Here is a 17,095-nt window from a genome sequence, read left to right as displayed (position 1 = left end):
CCAGCTGTTGTGAAACTACTACTCCCAGCATGCCCGGACAGCCTTTGGCTGTTCGGGCATGCTGAGAGTTGTAGTTTTGCAACAGCTGGAGGCCCCCTGGTAGGGAAACACTGACTTTTAGTATTTTTCTTTACCTGCTCTGGCCGGCCCCCGCAACGGGAGCCGACCAGAGCAGATAATCGCAAGTTTTCCCGGGGGCCCCATCGCTATATCGCATTGCTTTTGCGATATATCGTGCAGCCCGGCCGGGAACTCTGCAATTCTACCCCGAGCGTGACTCGGGGTTACCGATCCTGGCAGGGAAAATTAACCCCGAGTCACGCTCGGGATTACCGCTCAGGAGGTTAAGGGGTTAAATCTCCACACACCAGAAATTGTGCCTCCTCAAGGAAGATACTTACCCCTTTTATATTTTCACTATAGAAACAATTTGCAAAAAATCAAGTCAGAAATTAACCTGCGGTATAGTATGGATTTGAAATCTGCAGTAAAATGCACATAAATTGTGCCTAAATATGCAGAGGAATCTCTGCAGAAAATCTGCAACAAATCTGCACAATTTGGTGTGGATTAGCTGCTGGACATGTTGCAGAATTTTAACCTGGCTTTCCTAAGGGCCTTAAATCTTTAAACCCTTTATGCTCTCTCTCTCTTACAACCTAATGCTGTTTATTACTTACCTAACATTGCACAAATTCATCATCTGCTATGATGCATATGAAAAAAGCTTTATAGATGCTAAGCATTAAGATTTTTTTTGTGGTTAGTTTAAGTAAGCCAGCATGGTAATGGGACTGTTTCTGCTGTGATGCATTATATTAATCTCATACCACGAACAGCAAAGCATAACTGACATTAATAAAGGACATTTAAACATTTTAATTTATATACAGTATATAATGCAACCTGGAAACAACCTTGACAGTTCACTGAAGCACATCTTAATGAGACATCTGCTGGTAATAATGACTTAATTGTCGCTAAATTTGACTAAATGCATTTGAAAGCCAACCTCTCCTAGTTGTTGTGAATATATCATAATATATAAAATTGCATTTGAATTGTCTTTAAAGAGTTAAAATTCCAACCATTTCATACCTTTGTCTCTCACATCATAACATCGAAGAAGGTGTCATGCTATACTTTACAAGAAGAGAAACATTGCCTACTTGGTGTATCATTATCCAAAAGAAAACATTTGTGTATACAGATTACAATGATATACACCAATCAGCTATAACATTATAATCACTAACATATGAAGTGAACCAAATTTATCTATATACAATGGCACCTATGGTATTACAATGACATCTTAAGGGTTATGTCATATGGGCCTTTTTAATATACACTTCTCCCTCATGTTTTATATTGATTTGCAAAAGAAATTGATTTGCTACGGAAACTTATGTAGGTAACGTAATGCAAACAGTCAGCTACCACCAGCACTTTGCCACTGTGTCCGTGTCCTGCTCCTCGCCTGCCCTGCCACACACATTCAGCTTTTTCCTGCTGACGTAAAGCCTTTCCTGGTGGGCATCTTGCTGGGTTACTTTTAGTGATTGCTCTCTGCTATAACCTCTCTCCTCTGCCTCCTGGTGTGCCCTACAGATGTGGCCTTCTATTGGGCCACTTCAAAATCCATTCCCGGCTAGTCATCTTCTAGGATAGTCTTTTTAAAGGTGTACTCCGCCCCTAGACATCTTATCCCCTAACCAAAGGGGGATGGGGGATAAGATGTTTGATCGCGGAAGTCCCGCCACTGGGGACCCCCGCGATCTCGGCTGCGGCACCCCAGGCAGGAACTTCGCTTGGTTCCCGGATGACTGGCGATGCGGGGCAGAGGCTCGTGACGTCACAGTCACACCCCGCTCGTAACGTCACGGCCAATCCCCCTCAACGCAAGTCTATGGGAGAGGACATGATGGCCGTCACGCCCCCTCCCATAGACTTGCACTGAGGGGGAATGACCTTGACATCACGAGCCTCCTGCGCTGCACCCAACACTCTAAACGAATGCAGGGTACAGCAGGGAGATCCCCTATCCAAAGGATAGGGGATAAGATGTCTAGGGGCGGAGTACTCCTTTTACTCCTCTTCCTTGTCATGATGTTTTTGTGGTTCCATAGACCAGCATCTATGCTATAATCTGTACCACCCCTGAACTGTTGTCCAGTCATTTCTTGAAGTTCTAACAATAAGTTAGTTTTAAATATTAATGACATTTATTATGTATTTCCTATATTGTATTAAAGTAATCAGTACCAAAAAAAAAAAAAAAAAGTTAGGTTGATCATCTCTTTGGGCAGTGTTTGCATATGGTACCTGTAAAATGTGGCTATCCAGCTGTTGTGAAACTGGAACTCCCAAGATGCCCTTATGGTTTAACAACAGCTGCAGAGGCACAGACTGTAGACTCCCTGAACAATGCACTATTGTATACACATTGGTGAATAAAGTTATTTCTTCTAATGACCATTTGAAATAACCCACAGGCTACTAAAAACAATTTTCGTCATCAAAGTTCTACATCTCTTTCATATTCAAAGATGTCTTCCATATCTTCCACCAGAATCATGTGTAATTCTGTTAGAATAACTTCAAGTGCCTGAAAAAAACAAAAAAAACAAGATAGGTAACATACTGTAGCATGATGGAAACGGAAATGTTAAGAGTCCAACACATGTACACAAGCAAATACTTTAAAAAGATTATCCAGAGATAGAAACCCAGGGCTAATTTCTTCCAAAAACAGCACCACCCCTGTCCTCAAGTTGTGTGTGGGATTACAACTTGGTTCCATTCATCTCAAGGGAACTGAGCTGTAATACCACAACCTGAGGATAAGGGTTGTGCTGTTTTTTGAAGAAATTAGCTCTGGGTTTCTATCCCTGGATAACTCTTTTAATCGGATTCTTTTCCTGACTGCGTGTGAAAACTGTGTTTGGTTTGGTTTTTGCTTGTGTGCACATGTGCTGGCAATGTTCTCTTATAATAGTACCCATTATCAGCTACAATCAGCAATGTTAAACCAGTACCAGCCACATTCAGTTCCCCCATCACATTATCAGTCACATTTGCACCCCTATGACATCTTCAGCCACAGCTAGTGTTCTGAATTACCAACCACAGTCAGTGCCCTTGTACCACTACCATATACATATACAGTGTCCTACAGAACATCACCAGCTACAGCTAGTGTCCTGATAGAATTACCAGCCATATCCTGCCACTGAACTCGTTAATCTGCACTCATTATGGAAACTTTCACATGAACTTAAAGAGGTAGTCCAACATTTCCCTTTTTATTCTTTATTCAAAGTATAGAGGATAAGTGTCTGATTGCAAATTGATTGGACCACTGCAACCCCCCCCCCCCATAATCTCTTGCACAGTGCAATGGGAGAGACTGAGATGCATGAGTGGTTTATTCATGTATCTCTGGCTCTAACATAGAGATGCATGGTGGGGGGGTGTCAACCCCCGCTCCATTCATAAGGAGAGCTGGGGCACTGTGCGTGAGTTTGCGGTAGGAGTCGCAGCTGTTGGACATCCTCCATGTTCAGAGACTTACCCTCTGACTTTGAATAAGGAAGAAAATGCTGGACTATCCCTTTAAGTACATGTAAACGTACCCTTATCATCAAGATCAGTGCTCATATTCTGGCAGCTGTCCAACTGTCTAAAAGGGCCCTAAGTGTTCATAACATTACCATCCATTGTCAGTGCCTTTCCAACTTTACCAGCCACAGTAAGTGTCCTCATAATGTTACCAGCCACACTTTTGTGGAGAAAAAAAAAAAAAAAAAAAACTGCAATTTTGCAACTTTTGGTGTATTTCATCTCTACGCATTGCACTTTAAGGTAAAGCTAATATATTCTCTTTATTCTTTCAATATCATTAAAATGATCCCCATGCTTTAAACTATTACTGTACTGCTTTTGAAAATGTAAAAATGTCAAATTTTAATAAAATTTACATGTTTAAAATTGTCTTATTTTGGTCCCCTTTATCTTTCTTATTTGTTTGTATAAGGGGCTAACTTTTTGCGCTGTGATCTCTCATTTTTTTTTTTTGGTGCCGCTTTAGCATATATGTTACTTTTGGTCACTTTTTACTAAATTTTTATAGTATGTGATGTGAATAGAAATCAACAATTTTGGACTTGATATACTTTTTTATGTTAACACCGTTCACTGTACGGGATCATTGACATTATATTTAACCCCTTAAGGACTTTCTTTTAATTTTGCACTTTCCTTTTTTCCTCCTCACCTTCTAAAAATTATAACACTTTCAGTTTTCCACCTCAAATCTATATGAAGGCTTGTTTTACAGTATGTGCTACTAATTTTACTTACGGTAGTAATGATATCGATCATTTCACCTCAAAATCTACGGGACAAAATTTTAAAAAGAAAAAAGACATTTTGTAAATTTTGGCAGCTTCTGTTTTGTATGCAGCGCACTTTTTGGTAAAAATTACAACTTATCTTTATTCTGTAGGTCCATATGATTAAAATGATACCCAACTTATATAGGCTTGATTTTGTTTTACTTAAAAAATATTAATTTTGTAAGAAAATTTGTTTTTATCAGTACCATTTTTGTTTTGATGTGACTTTTTGATAGCCTTTTATGCATTTTTTAGGGTATACAAAGTGACCAAAAGAATGCAATTTTGGACTTTTGGGGTTATTTTTTACATATACACCATTGACCGTTTGGTTTAATTAACTATATATTTTTATAGTTTGGATGTTATATTTTTTAAGTATGCATGCCGCAATACCACATATGTTTTTATTTTTTGTTTCTTTTTTTTTATGGGAACAGGGGGGTGATATAAACTTTTATTAGGGAAAGGGTTAATTCCCATTTATTAACTTATTTTTTTTTTACATTTTTCACACTATTTTTTAATCCCCATAGAGGACTATTACATGCAATCCTTGAATTGCATACACTGTTCAATGCTATGCCGTAGCATAGCATTGATAAGTGTTTTCGGTGCTTAATTCCTCCAGCCTGCCATGGCTGGCTGGGAGCATCAGAACACCGATTGGATGACAAGGAGGCAGGTAAGGGCCCTCCTGCCGTCCTACTGCGGTGGTCCTGATCAGCTTCGCTGAGCTGCTGGGACAGTTTTTTTTAATTTTAGACATGGAAATCCCTTGATTGCGGCATCTAAGGGGTTAATGCCAGGCAGCACCATTATCGGTGAAGTCCGGCATTACACACAGGTCCCGCCGGCTGATAACTGAGCCTCTGTCATAGAAGGAGAGTGGGTGCAGGGTGTACATATACACTCTGCATCCTTAAGTGGTTAAATAGTTTGGACATGTATGCAAGGGGCAATACTAAACATGATTATTTATTTTGAACTTTTTTTAATTAGGATTAGGGGGGAGGGGGCTTGTTCACTTTTTGCTTACATTTTTTTCTTAATTTCTTTTCTTTTCTACTGGGGTCTATTTATAGCAGTCTATTAATTAGATTATTACTATTTATTGGTACGTAATGGCATTGGCATAGCACTGATCAGTATAATCTGCGATCCATTTGTATAGTCAGCTAGAAGACAGACCACACACATGGATTCCAGAAAAGCTGCATCCTCAAGGTAAGAAGACCTCTGGCTGCCATTTTGACTCACCGGACACCCACAATTGTGCTGTGGGTGGTCTGATGAGTCCCACATAAGTCCAACAGATACTTTATATGCTGTAATCAGTATTGATCATGGAATCTTAAAGGTTAATGGCTAATAACTAATTACAGCAGCCGACTTGTTTCTATCACTTTGTTGGGAGATTCAGTGATCACAGAGCCCTTCATTGTACCAGTGCACTTCGATGTACATGCACTTTGCCAGTTCTTTAGGGGTTAAATGCTGTATGCATGTAAAGGGAAAAGTAAGGGTGTGTTTACATATTTTCTGCTATAATTTTCTCAAATGCTCAGCAAAACACGAGAACAATGAGTGCATGTACCATAACTGAGGGTAGAAGAGAACATACCACTTTGCTAACTGTATTTTGGTGGGAAAGCATTGCAGGATAGGTTTCCAAGGTGTTTTGTTGCACTTGTTGAATGCTGACTTGCTCTCTTAGAAGTACATCAAGCATGATACCTTTAATGGAATAAAAAGTATATATAATTTCAGTTTTGTGCACATACAAATGATATAAACAAAAAACATATATTTCTCTATAAAAGGGTCTACAATATAGGAATATGGTTGCCTTGCTCAGGATCCCCAACTACTAAACTTTAAAAAATGAATAGTAGATCCTAAGATAACACCACTGCTATTTGTACTTAACTACAACAGATAGTCCAAGACCATTTCCAACAAAGCAGCATATGCAGGTAGAGCAGCATATGCAGGTAGAGATAGGGGGGGGGGGAATCAAGACAAAAGGGGTTAAACTTATGGGGTGCCCATTGTCCACAATGTGACATTTCATCAATGTGTCATAAAATGAACTTAGTGATCACACAATTTATTTTTTCATCACAACATTTATTTTGTGGGCACAGATTAGATATTTGTGATTAGAGAAGCCATTGTGGTTACAAAAATAGGTTTTGTGCATGGAGAATTCATTTTGGGATTTTGGGATTTCATTTTGTGTACAAAATCAAAATCAATTTTTTTCACAGAATACACAAAAATCCTTTTCTGATTCCTGTTTATTTTGTGTGTACAGAATTAATTCTGTGTCACAAAACCTATTCTTATGTAAGATGTAATTTTTTTGGCACAAAAAATATTTTTGTGTCATACAAAACCCTTTTTTGGTCACACAAAGAGCGTTTTTGTGATCACTGAACAAAAAATTATTTGTTTGACTGGCATAGATTTTCCCCAGAATTTTATTTTGTTGTACAGAATGGCATTTTGTCACACAGAATATAATTTGGTAAGACAGAACTGTACAGAATGTTATTTTCTAACACTTTACTCTTTTCAATCAAAAGTTTATTTAGTCACAGAATTTGACTTTGTCACACAGAATGTTATTTTGTGACACAGAATTTGATTTTCTTTTTTTTTTTTTTTCTTTTTTTGTTAAATGGTACCACATTGAAATTAAAGGCATAGAACCCTGAAAGGTGATCTTCTGGATAATTAACAAAATAATAGCAAACCATATACAAATGACATGCAAGTACATACATCGGCCAGGAAAAAACAACAACTGAGGAATAAGATTGACATATTGCTCAGAGTGCAAATAAAGAGAAAGGTATGAGTTATAAATATATTATGAAAACTTACTGTCCAGCAGACACTGCATTGGATCCTTCCCAAACACCAGTGGTTCATGTGTTCCAATCATGCCCAGTAAGTGTTCCAGAAGAAATATGTCTACAACGTGTTTGTTCGCTGTCACTATGATCTGTCAATATTAACCCAAGATCTATGTATTAATAATGTAACTCAACTATAATGATTTCAATATTTCAGCATAGTTAAGTGACTTCTAAAGACTTGTTAAAATTAGCAAAATATCCAGAGTTGCCTGGTCTTCCTACACAAAACTTTGTGGGAGAGGCAAAGTAACAATGACATCCTCATATCATATCTTCATATCCTGTCATTATTAGTGTTGAGCGGCATAGGCCATATTTGAATTTGCGAATATTCGCGAATATATGGACGAATATTCATCATATATTCGCGAATATTCGCGTTTTATTTTCGCATATGCAAATATTCGCGTGTGCGAAAATTAACGTATGCGAAAATTTGCATATACAAAAACCCGTACAAGCAAAAATTTGCATATGCGAAAATAAGCATATGCACATTTTCGCATATGCGAAAATTCGCACACCAGTCTCACACAGTAGTATTAGAGCCTTCTTTACACCACACAAGCTGGAAGCAGAGAGGGATGATCACTGTTATGTGTACTGTGAAAAAAATAAAAATAAAAAAAAAACAATATTCGTAATTACGAATATATAGTGCTATATTCGCGAATATTCGCGAATTCGCGAATATGCGATATTCGCGAATAAAGTTCGTATTGCGAATATTCGCGAGCAACACTAGTCATTATATCCTAATCTCATATCCTGACCTCATATCTTGACCTCAAATCCCGTCCTCATATCCTATCCTAATATCCTGACCTCATATCCCTTCCTCATATCCCTTCCCCATATCCTGTCCTCATATCCCATCCTTATATACCGTCCAAATATCCCTTCCTCATATCCCTTCCTCATATCCTGTCCTCATATCCTATCCTCATATCCCTTCCTCATATCCTGTCCTCATATCCTATCCTCATATCCTGACCTCATATCCCATCCTCATATCCCATCCTCATATCCCGTCCTCATATCCCGTCCTCATATCCCGTCCTCATATCCTTTCCTCATATCCCATCCTTATATCCCATCCTTATATTCTATTCTTATATCCTGACCTCATATCCCGTCCTCATATCCTTTCCTCATATTCCGTCTTATATCCCATCCTATGCCATCCTTATATTCCATCCTTATATTCTATTCTTATATCCTAACCTCATATCCCATCCTCTTATGCAATTCTCAGGTCCTCAGCTGTGATTAACCCCTTAAGGACTCAGGGTTTTTCCGTTTTTGCACTTTCGTTTTTTCCTCCTTACCTTTTAAAAATCATAACCCTCTCAATTTTCAACCTAAAAATCCATATTATGGCTTATTTTTTGCATAACCAATTCTACTTTCCATTGACATCAGTCATTTTACCCAAAAATTCACGGGTAAACGGGAAAAAAAATCATTGTGCGACAAAATCAAAGAAAAAACGCCATTTTGTAACTTTTTGGGGCTTCCGTTTCTACGCAGTGCATATTTTGGTAAAAATGACACCTTATCATTATTCTGTAGGTTCATACAGTTAAAATGATACCCTACATATATAGGTTTGATTTTTTAGTACTTCTGGAAAAAATCATAACTACATGCAGGAAAATTTATACGTTTAAAAATGTCATCTTCTGACCCCTATAACTTTTTTATTTTTCCACGTACAGGGCAGTATGGGGGCTCATTTTTTGCGCAGTGATCTGCAGTTTGTAACAGTATGATTGTTGTTTTGATCAGACTTTTTGATCACTTTTTATTCATTTTTTTAATGGTTTAAAAAGTGACCAAAATACGCTTTTTTGGACTTTGGAATTTTTTTTCTACGTACGCCATTGACCGTGCAGTTTAATTAATGATATATTTTTATAGTTCAGACATTTACGCACGTGGCGATACCACATATTTTTATTTTTATTTACACTGTTTTATTTTTTATTATGGGAAAAGGATTCAAACTTTTATTAGGGAAGGGGTTAAATGATCTTTATTAACACTTTTTTTTTACTTTTTTTTTGCAGTGTTATAGGTCCCATAGGGAACTATAACACTGCACACACTGATCTCCTATGCTGATTACTGGCGTGTATTAACACGCCTGTGATCAGTGTTATCGGCACTTGACTGCTCCTGCCTGGATCTCAGGCACGGAGCAGTCATTCCTCGATCAGACACCGAGGAGGCAGGTGAGGGCCCTCCCGGTGTCCTGTAAGCTGTTTGGGATGCCGCGGCGGTCCCGAACAGCCCGACTGACTAGCCGGGATACTTTTGCTTTAGAACGGCGGTCAGCTTTGACAGCCGCTTCTAAAGGGTTAATACCGCACATTGCCGCGATCAGCGATGTGTGGTATTAGCCGTGGGTCCCGGCCGTTGATGAGCGCCGGGACCGACGCGCTGTGATGCTTCATATCGCGGGAGCCGGCGCTGGACATAAATATACGTCCTGCGTCGTTAAGGGGTGAAGAGATTGTAGGTAAAAATAGAAGGGGTGTGGATTCTGGAAGGGGGCATGGCTTGTAAGCAAGGCCGATGCATTCACCCAGAAATGCAGAGCATGTGGAGTAAAGTGGGATTTAGTTGTGATGAAGAACATGTGTTTAAAGGATGATGTGGGTGTATTGGGCTAATATGGTGTTTTTTTGTCTTGAGCCAAAACAAAATAAAAAATAGGCCAAATATAGAGGGGTCATGGCTTTTAGGAGGTATGGTTTACAAGCTGGACTCACGCACTCACCAGGAGAAGCAGAGCAAAGCTTGTGGAGTAAGGTACTGGAAGTCTTATTGACTTGCATGGAGCTTTAGACAAAAACTCTGACCATCACAAATAGGGGTGGGTTAGGGTTAATTTAACTATTCTATATTTTAAGTTGACATATAAGTAACATGTATACCAAGTTTCCTAGAAATATCTAAAGCCATTTAGAAGTGATGCTGGAACATATACTGTACGTGCCTGACCAAGTCAACTTTCTCATTTTTTAGATCTCTATTTACAAGAAATTGTAACAACTCTACCGTCTTATCTGAAAGACTCAGCAAGTCTCATTAGAGATCTCAGAGATATCCAATGGCAACCTGGATACATCTTTTTGACATTAGATGTAACCTCCTTGTACTCAAATATCCAGCACGAACTGGGGTTAAAGACAACATCCAATTACCTCCATCAGATGGGAAAAATGAAGAACGAACTGATCCAGTTTCTACTAAACGGATTACGTTTCATTCTCACACACAATGTGTTCACTCACGAGGGTTCCATATACCATCAACAACGCAGAACAGCTATGGGGACCCGAGTAGCCCCTAGCTACGCAAATCTTTTTATGGGGGTTTTGAGACCACCTATATTTTTGGCTCCACTGAACATTACCCCCATATCAAATACTACAAAAGATATATTGATGATCTTTTTCTTATTTGGAGTGGAAGTGCCAAACAAGCAGAAAAATTCATCACACACCTCAATAACAACGATTGGGGTTTGGAGTTTTCCCCGAACAGCAGTCCCGAGTCGACAGTGTTCCCTGATTTACAAATCAGCCACGAAGAAGATTCCATCATCACATGCACCCACTTCAAAGAAGTGGACACAAACAGTTTTTTGGACTACAAAAGCGCACACTATAACAGATGGCTCAATAACATCCCATTAAGCCAATACCTCCGTATCAGAAGAAATTGTACTAAGGACTACAAATCCCAATCCAAAATCCTACACAAAGTTTTTTACAGAAAAATTACCCGGCCCTGATTCTAAAGGATGCATATCATCGGAATCTAATCACCAAAAAGAGTACCCTTCTCCCTCCCAAAGACCCCAGCATCAGTTTTTCATCTAATTTCAACAGCTCCATGCACAACCCCAAAGAATTCTCCACCAACTTCATCACCACGTACAATCAATCTCATAACCGGATTAAAAATATATTCAAAAAACATTGGCACATCCTTTTACATGACCCAATTTTGAAAAAAATCATCCCTCCAGCACCTGGGATCACTTTCAGACGAGCTAAGACACTGAAGAACCTTTTAGCTCCCAGCCGACTAAGGAAGAAATGTACCACCAATCCACAGCCCACAATAACCCCACTGAAGATGGGGTCATAAAAATGCAGATAAAAAAAATTGTCTATGTTGCAACAATTTCAGTCACAACACTGCCTCTTTCACTTCAACAATCACTGCCGCCACCTACCCCATCAAATCACATCTCAACTGTGGATCTACTTTTGTCATCTACCTAATAGAATGCAACTGCGGCCTTCAATATATAGGGAGGACCACTCAATCTTTGCGGAAACGGCTCAATGGCCACCGTTACAACTGTTCCATTGGTTTTCAAAAGCACAGTGTCTCCCGTCATCTGGCCGAAAAACACAATAAAGACTTCAACCTAATCAGGATCACTCCTATTGAACAAATTTCACCCGTCACAGAAAATAGGACAGCTGTATTGAACAAGAGAGAGGCATTTTGGATCTACAAAATGCACTGCCTCCAGCCAGATGGACTAAATGAGTGCATTGAACTTTAAATAAAAGCTAGATGAACTTCTTTAACAGTATATGACAGTGCAATATTATATTATGACAACAGCGTTTTTTTCATTATATCATGTGCAAGATTCTGTATACACTGTACCATCATCTATGTGTATATTTATCTATTTCTTTAAGTATATGTTCATTCTGTCTACTAAACGAAATCATTTACACCCACACCCATTTAATCCCATATGGATCCATACAGATTTACTCATATATCAATTCATCACAAATGTCTATAATTCTCCATCCCCCCCTCTTTCTCCTATTTCCATCCATTCCATCAGGTCCATATATCCCTACCAGATTCATATATCCCTACCAGTTCCATATATCCCTCCTCAGTGTTCCCAACACATTCCCATATGACACACCCATCTTCCCATCTGCCACCTATACTTTCTTCATATATATTCTCCATACCCTAATAACCCTTTCAGGAGCCTATTCAGCAATATGGTATCTATAGGAGAGGCAGACCGCCTGTTCCTGCACAATGCCAGCATCCACCACGGCATACCATTATATATATAGCAATCAGGTCATTCCCGACCCCCACAGCATTGCAGTTTACCACTTCACATAACATCACTGACTGACACAGCAGTGCTTGGATGAGGAAGGATAAAAAGAAGGCCCTTGCATCCGGCGCTACACAGGATCCTGTGTAGCACCGGATGCAAGGGCCTTCTTTTTCTCCTTCCTCATCCAAGCACCTCACGGGTTCCTGCACAGGACACCGGTCTAGGCACCTTCGGCTGCAGCACAGACACCAACAAATACCCCTCAAAAGGGGAGACACGCTTAACCCTCAAGAGGGTCACCAGGTGAGAGCACACCCTGTTGGGGGATCCACTTGGGTTCACTTGATTTACGGTATCACACGAGGAGCTGTCCTCTTTTCTTTTATTCCCTCATTCTCTTTTTGACACAGCGGTGAACACTGGCAGCAATCCACATACCGGCTCAGCGATCGCTGTCAGTGTTCACTGACACAGTGGACTTTGCCAGCGGTCCGCACAACACAATTGCGATCCTCCCGGCAGCTCACCAGCTGACAGGAGCGCATCTCTCCAGCCTAGCGTCCGTGGTTGCTGAGGCAACCAACCGGAAGTGACGTGCCGGCATTTGCAGTCATATGCGCACGCTCCCAGCACACTGCTCATACCAGCAGCGGTGCGGACGCCGGACAGGATCATTATCCATGTATTCTTTCCTCTCCTAGAGGCGAGCAATGCTCTGCTTCTCCACTCCACTGCACATTATACTAGCTTGGTCCTTCCTTTAACCCTCGACCTTCTGCCTTCCTCCCCTAGCTCTCTCACACTGAACACCAATGAAGTTTGGGGTAAGTTTTTATTCTGTGCAAATGCTACTAGCTAATCTCTTAACCCCTCACTACCTGGAACCTCCCAAATGTACAAATATATACAACATAAGCCACATATTTTTTTATATACACATACATTTTTCATCATTCCTGATAGTACAATTACTTTTGCACTCTAATTCTCTATGGATCAGACTTTTAATAGTTTTTTATCATAAGAAACAACCCTTTTAACAATTTATGTCTTATGCATATCATTTTATTAAGGTATCTATTTATTTATTTGTCAGCTTATGTACCATTTATTGTGACACTGCTGATACATTTATATTTATTTATTTTATTTGCCTTTTATACCTGTTGGCGAGATTTTAGACAAATATATAGAAAAAATATATATATTTTTTTATTCTATATATATTTTCTTCACCATACTTTACGCTATATATATGTTTTTTTTATCTAGATACCGTATATATATATATATATATATATATATATATATATATATATATATACAATTATGTTTGGATATATAGATATATCTTATTTTACTGTTCTAGAACTGTTAAGTGGACCTGAGGAAGGCATCAGCAGATGCCGAAACACGTTGTCCTATTACTCTCAATAAAATGTTGTTATCCTGCACCGCCTGAGTATTTCTGTGATTTTGCCATTTGAGCAGCTCCTCCATTGTACCGGCTTTTTCCCACATTGTCTCCCTATACTGTACCTATTGTAAAAGCTATACATAAACTTTTTTCTTTTAAATCAGTGCCAGAAAGTTAAACAGATTTGTAAATTACTTTTATTAAAAAATCTTAATACTTCCTGTATTTATTAGCTGCTGAATACTACAGAGGAAATTATTTTCTTTTTGGAACACAGTGCTCTCTGCTGACATCACAAGCACTGTGTTCTCTGCTGACATTTCTGTCCATTTTAGGAACTGTCCAGAGCATCATATGTTCGCTATGGGGATTTTTTCCTACTCTGGACAGTTCTTAAAATGGACAGAGATGTCAGCATAGAACACTGTGGTCATGATGTTAGCAGAGAGCTCTGTGTTCTAAAAAGAAAAGAATTTCCTCTGTAGTATTCAGCAGCTAATAACTACTGGAAGGATTAAGATTTTTTATTAAAAGTAATTTACACATCTATTTAACTTCCTGGCACCAGTTAATTAAGTTTTCTGCTGGAGTACCCCTTTAAATCCCATACTTTTTTGTATGCTGTCATCATTAAGCTATTTTTATATAATGATATATATTATTACCTGATCTTTGTGAAATTCAGAGAGTTGACTGTCACATTCGGTGAGAACTGAGAAAACAGCGTCTTTCACTTCCTTATCAATTACGCTCTGAATAAGATTATCAAGTAATCTGTCATGTTCTCTTTCTGTGTTTAATTCATCTACCTGAAAAAGGGAATATAAATAAATGAAGTAAAGATTGAAAGAATAAATTGAATATTCAACAACAACATTATAGCATCTCATCTACAAATATACCCAAACAAAAACAGCTGGATAAAATAGGTGAACTACAGTACATGACTGATGGTAACGTGCCGACCCAAAATCTATGTATTAAGAATGTGACTCAACTATAGTCATTTGGAATACTTTAACATAGTAATGTGACTTCTAAAAACTGTGTTTTATGTAAAAATTATAGCAGTAATGTGATATCCATAGTGGTGACCACGTGTGTTTAGACAATTTTTTGAATAATGGCAGTCATACTGTAGCTGTTGGTTTCCCATCAATCAGACTTTTGTTAAATATTTAGTATGTGCAAAACCAGACCAGCTCCCTTTCTGTATTGCATGGGATTGCATTTTGTTAGATACACAATTAATTCCTTCACTTTCCTATATTCAGTATGTGAAAGTTATATCAGGTGGGAGGAGCTCCAGACCACATTTTGCCTAAAAAAAAGGCTAGATTCAACCGCTAACCATAAGACACCACAGATCAGTCAGTTACAGCATCTTGATAATTTTAACAGAAGTGTTTGTCTTTCCCAAAGCCTGGTAAAGCCAAAGTTACATTCAGTTGGTAAAGTTTTCATGTATTTTGTGTCTGTTTTTTTTGTTTTATTTGTAAAAGATACAGGACAGAATGAAACTTTTTATCAAAGGAGTCCTAAAGCAGGAGATGGTTTTGTTGTTGTACAGCTGCCTCACATATAGCACAGCATGATCTGGTGGCAGGGTTAATAAACAATGATTTGTTAGTCTAAATATAATACAAGCAGACATCACAATATAGAGTTATAGAGGTACATGGATATAACATGGATGATAAACCAAATGACGTCAAAGAACAAGCACAATGAACAAAGTATGGGAAGGAATTAAAGTCTTAGTGATATCACAGTTTAGAAATGATGCACACAGTAAAATCAAAGTACAGGATAATGCAGAAAATTATGTTACTAAATAGGAAAAACAAACTTGGTATAAGTGCAACGTCCATTGCATTCACAATCCAATAAAGTTCTTCTTTTATATCATCTTTGTTGTTCATGATTAAAGGGGTACTCCAGCGCTAAAGCATCTTATCCCCTATCCAAAGGATAGGGGATAAGATGCCTGATCGCAGGGGTCCCGCTTCTGGGGACCCCCATGGTCTTTCATGCAGCACCCCGTTACCATCAGCCCCCCGGAGCATGTTCGCTCCGGGTCTGTGTATTGCCAATCATGGGGCCAGAGTATTGTAACACGGGGTTGGAGCCGTGATGTCACAATACTCTGGTCCCGTGATCAGCAGTCATCAGACCTGGAGCGTCCAGGCAAAAGTAATCACCGGCTGGTTTTGTACTCAGATACTTTAAGTGTACTGTGGCGCATTTTTCTGCCCTCATAAGTGCATACCACATACGTACATCTAAGTAGTGTACTATTTTGTACCTGTAAATCTGTTGAGGGCCTAGATACTGTGAAAGTCCAGGCAAAAGTAATCACAAACTGGTGTTTTACTAAAATATGTTTTTAAAGCGTACTGTAGCGTATTTTTCTGCCCTCATAAGTGCATACCTCATACGTGCATCTAAGTAGTGTAGTATTTTGTACCTGTTAATCTGTCAAGGGCCTAGATACTGTGAAAGTCCAGGCAAAAGTAATCACCAGCTGGTGTTTTACTAAAATAATTTTTTTTATTGTACTATACCGCATTTTTCTGCCCTCATAAGTGCATACTACATACGTACATCTAAGTAGTGTACTATTTTGTACCTGTTAATCTGTCAAGGGCCTAAATACTGTGAAAGTCCAGGCAAAAGTAATCACCGGCTGGTGTTTTACTCCAATATGTTTTTTAAGCAAACTGTAACACATTTTTCTGCCCTCTTTGTTCCACAACAAATGGTCTGCTGGTTATTCTAGTCTGTAGATGGTATAATACATACCCAGCAGTCCATTCCTAATAGTCAGTGAGAGAGTGCAATTTTGGGTTTATTACACAGCGACTGTGTGCTGCAGCACTGTTGTGTACTGCTGGTGTTGTGCAAAAAATATGTATTTTTAGTATTTTTTTTTTCACTTTGTTGGAGAACACTAAATTCTCCAAACTTTTTCAAAGGGGATGTTTTCTTTAACTATTTACTTTTCAATTGCTGTTCAAGAGATGATAAGGGTGCTGATTTCATTTTTCACTTAAGAGCTGAAAAGTGTCAATTCAGTTTTCTAATACAAGACAGCAAACACATAACAATTATTTAAATCACAAAATCTTTTTAAATATAAATAACAATTACAAAACAACACAATCATATGTTGTGACTCCTAACAAACAAATATATAAAATAGTTAAAGTCACTTTAAGCAAGTCCCCTTATGAAA

The 17,095-nt window shown here is 38.6% G+C and overlaps 1 protein-coding gene across 3 annotated transcripts in view; it reads right to left on the bottom strand.

The window, feature by feature from the left end:
- Positions 1-870: 870 nt before the first annotated feature.
- Positions 871-17,095, bottom strand: part of LOC130294081 (uncharacterized) — a 97,728-nt gene continuing 81,503 nt past the window's right edge. For 2 of the 3 annotated variants that reach the window (XM_056543500.1, XM_056543499.1), the window contains exons 9-12: positions 14,526-14,669; positions 7,287-7,407; positions 6,022-6,134; positions 871-2,608 (exon numbers count right to left, since the gene is read on the bottom strand). In XM_056543500.1, the coding sequence (XP_056399475.1) occupies positions 2,519-2,608; positions 6,022-6,134; positions 7,287-7,407; positions 14,526-14,669 (468 nt within the window). In that variant the 3' untranslated portion in view covers positions 871-2,518. The remainder of the gene's footprint in view (positions 2,609-6,021; positions 6,135-7,286; positions 7,408-14,525; positions 14,670-17,095) is intronic. The other variant, XM_056543501.1, reaches the window with a different exon arrangement.

This window comes from Hyla sarda, chromosome 10 (genome assembly GCF_029499605.1).
Source record: "Hyla sarda isolate aHylSar1 chromosome 10, aHylSar1.hap1, whole genome shotgun sequence".
NCBI lineage: Eukaryota > Metazoa > Chordata > Amphibia > Anura > Hylidae > Hyla > Hyla sarda.
This window is presented reverse-complemented; position numbering and strand designations above follow the sequence as displayed.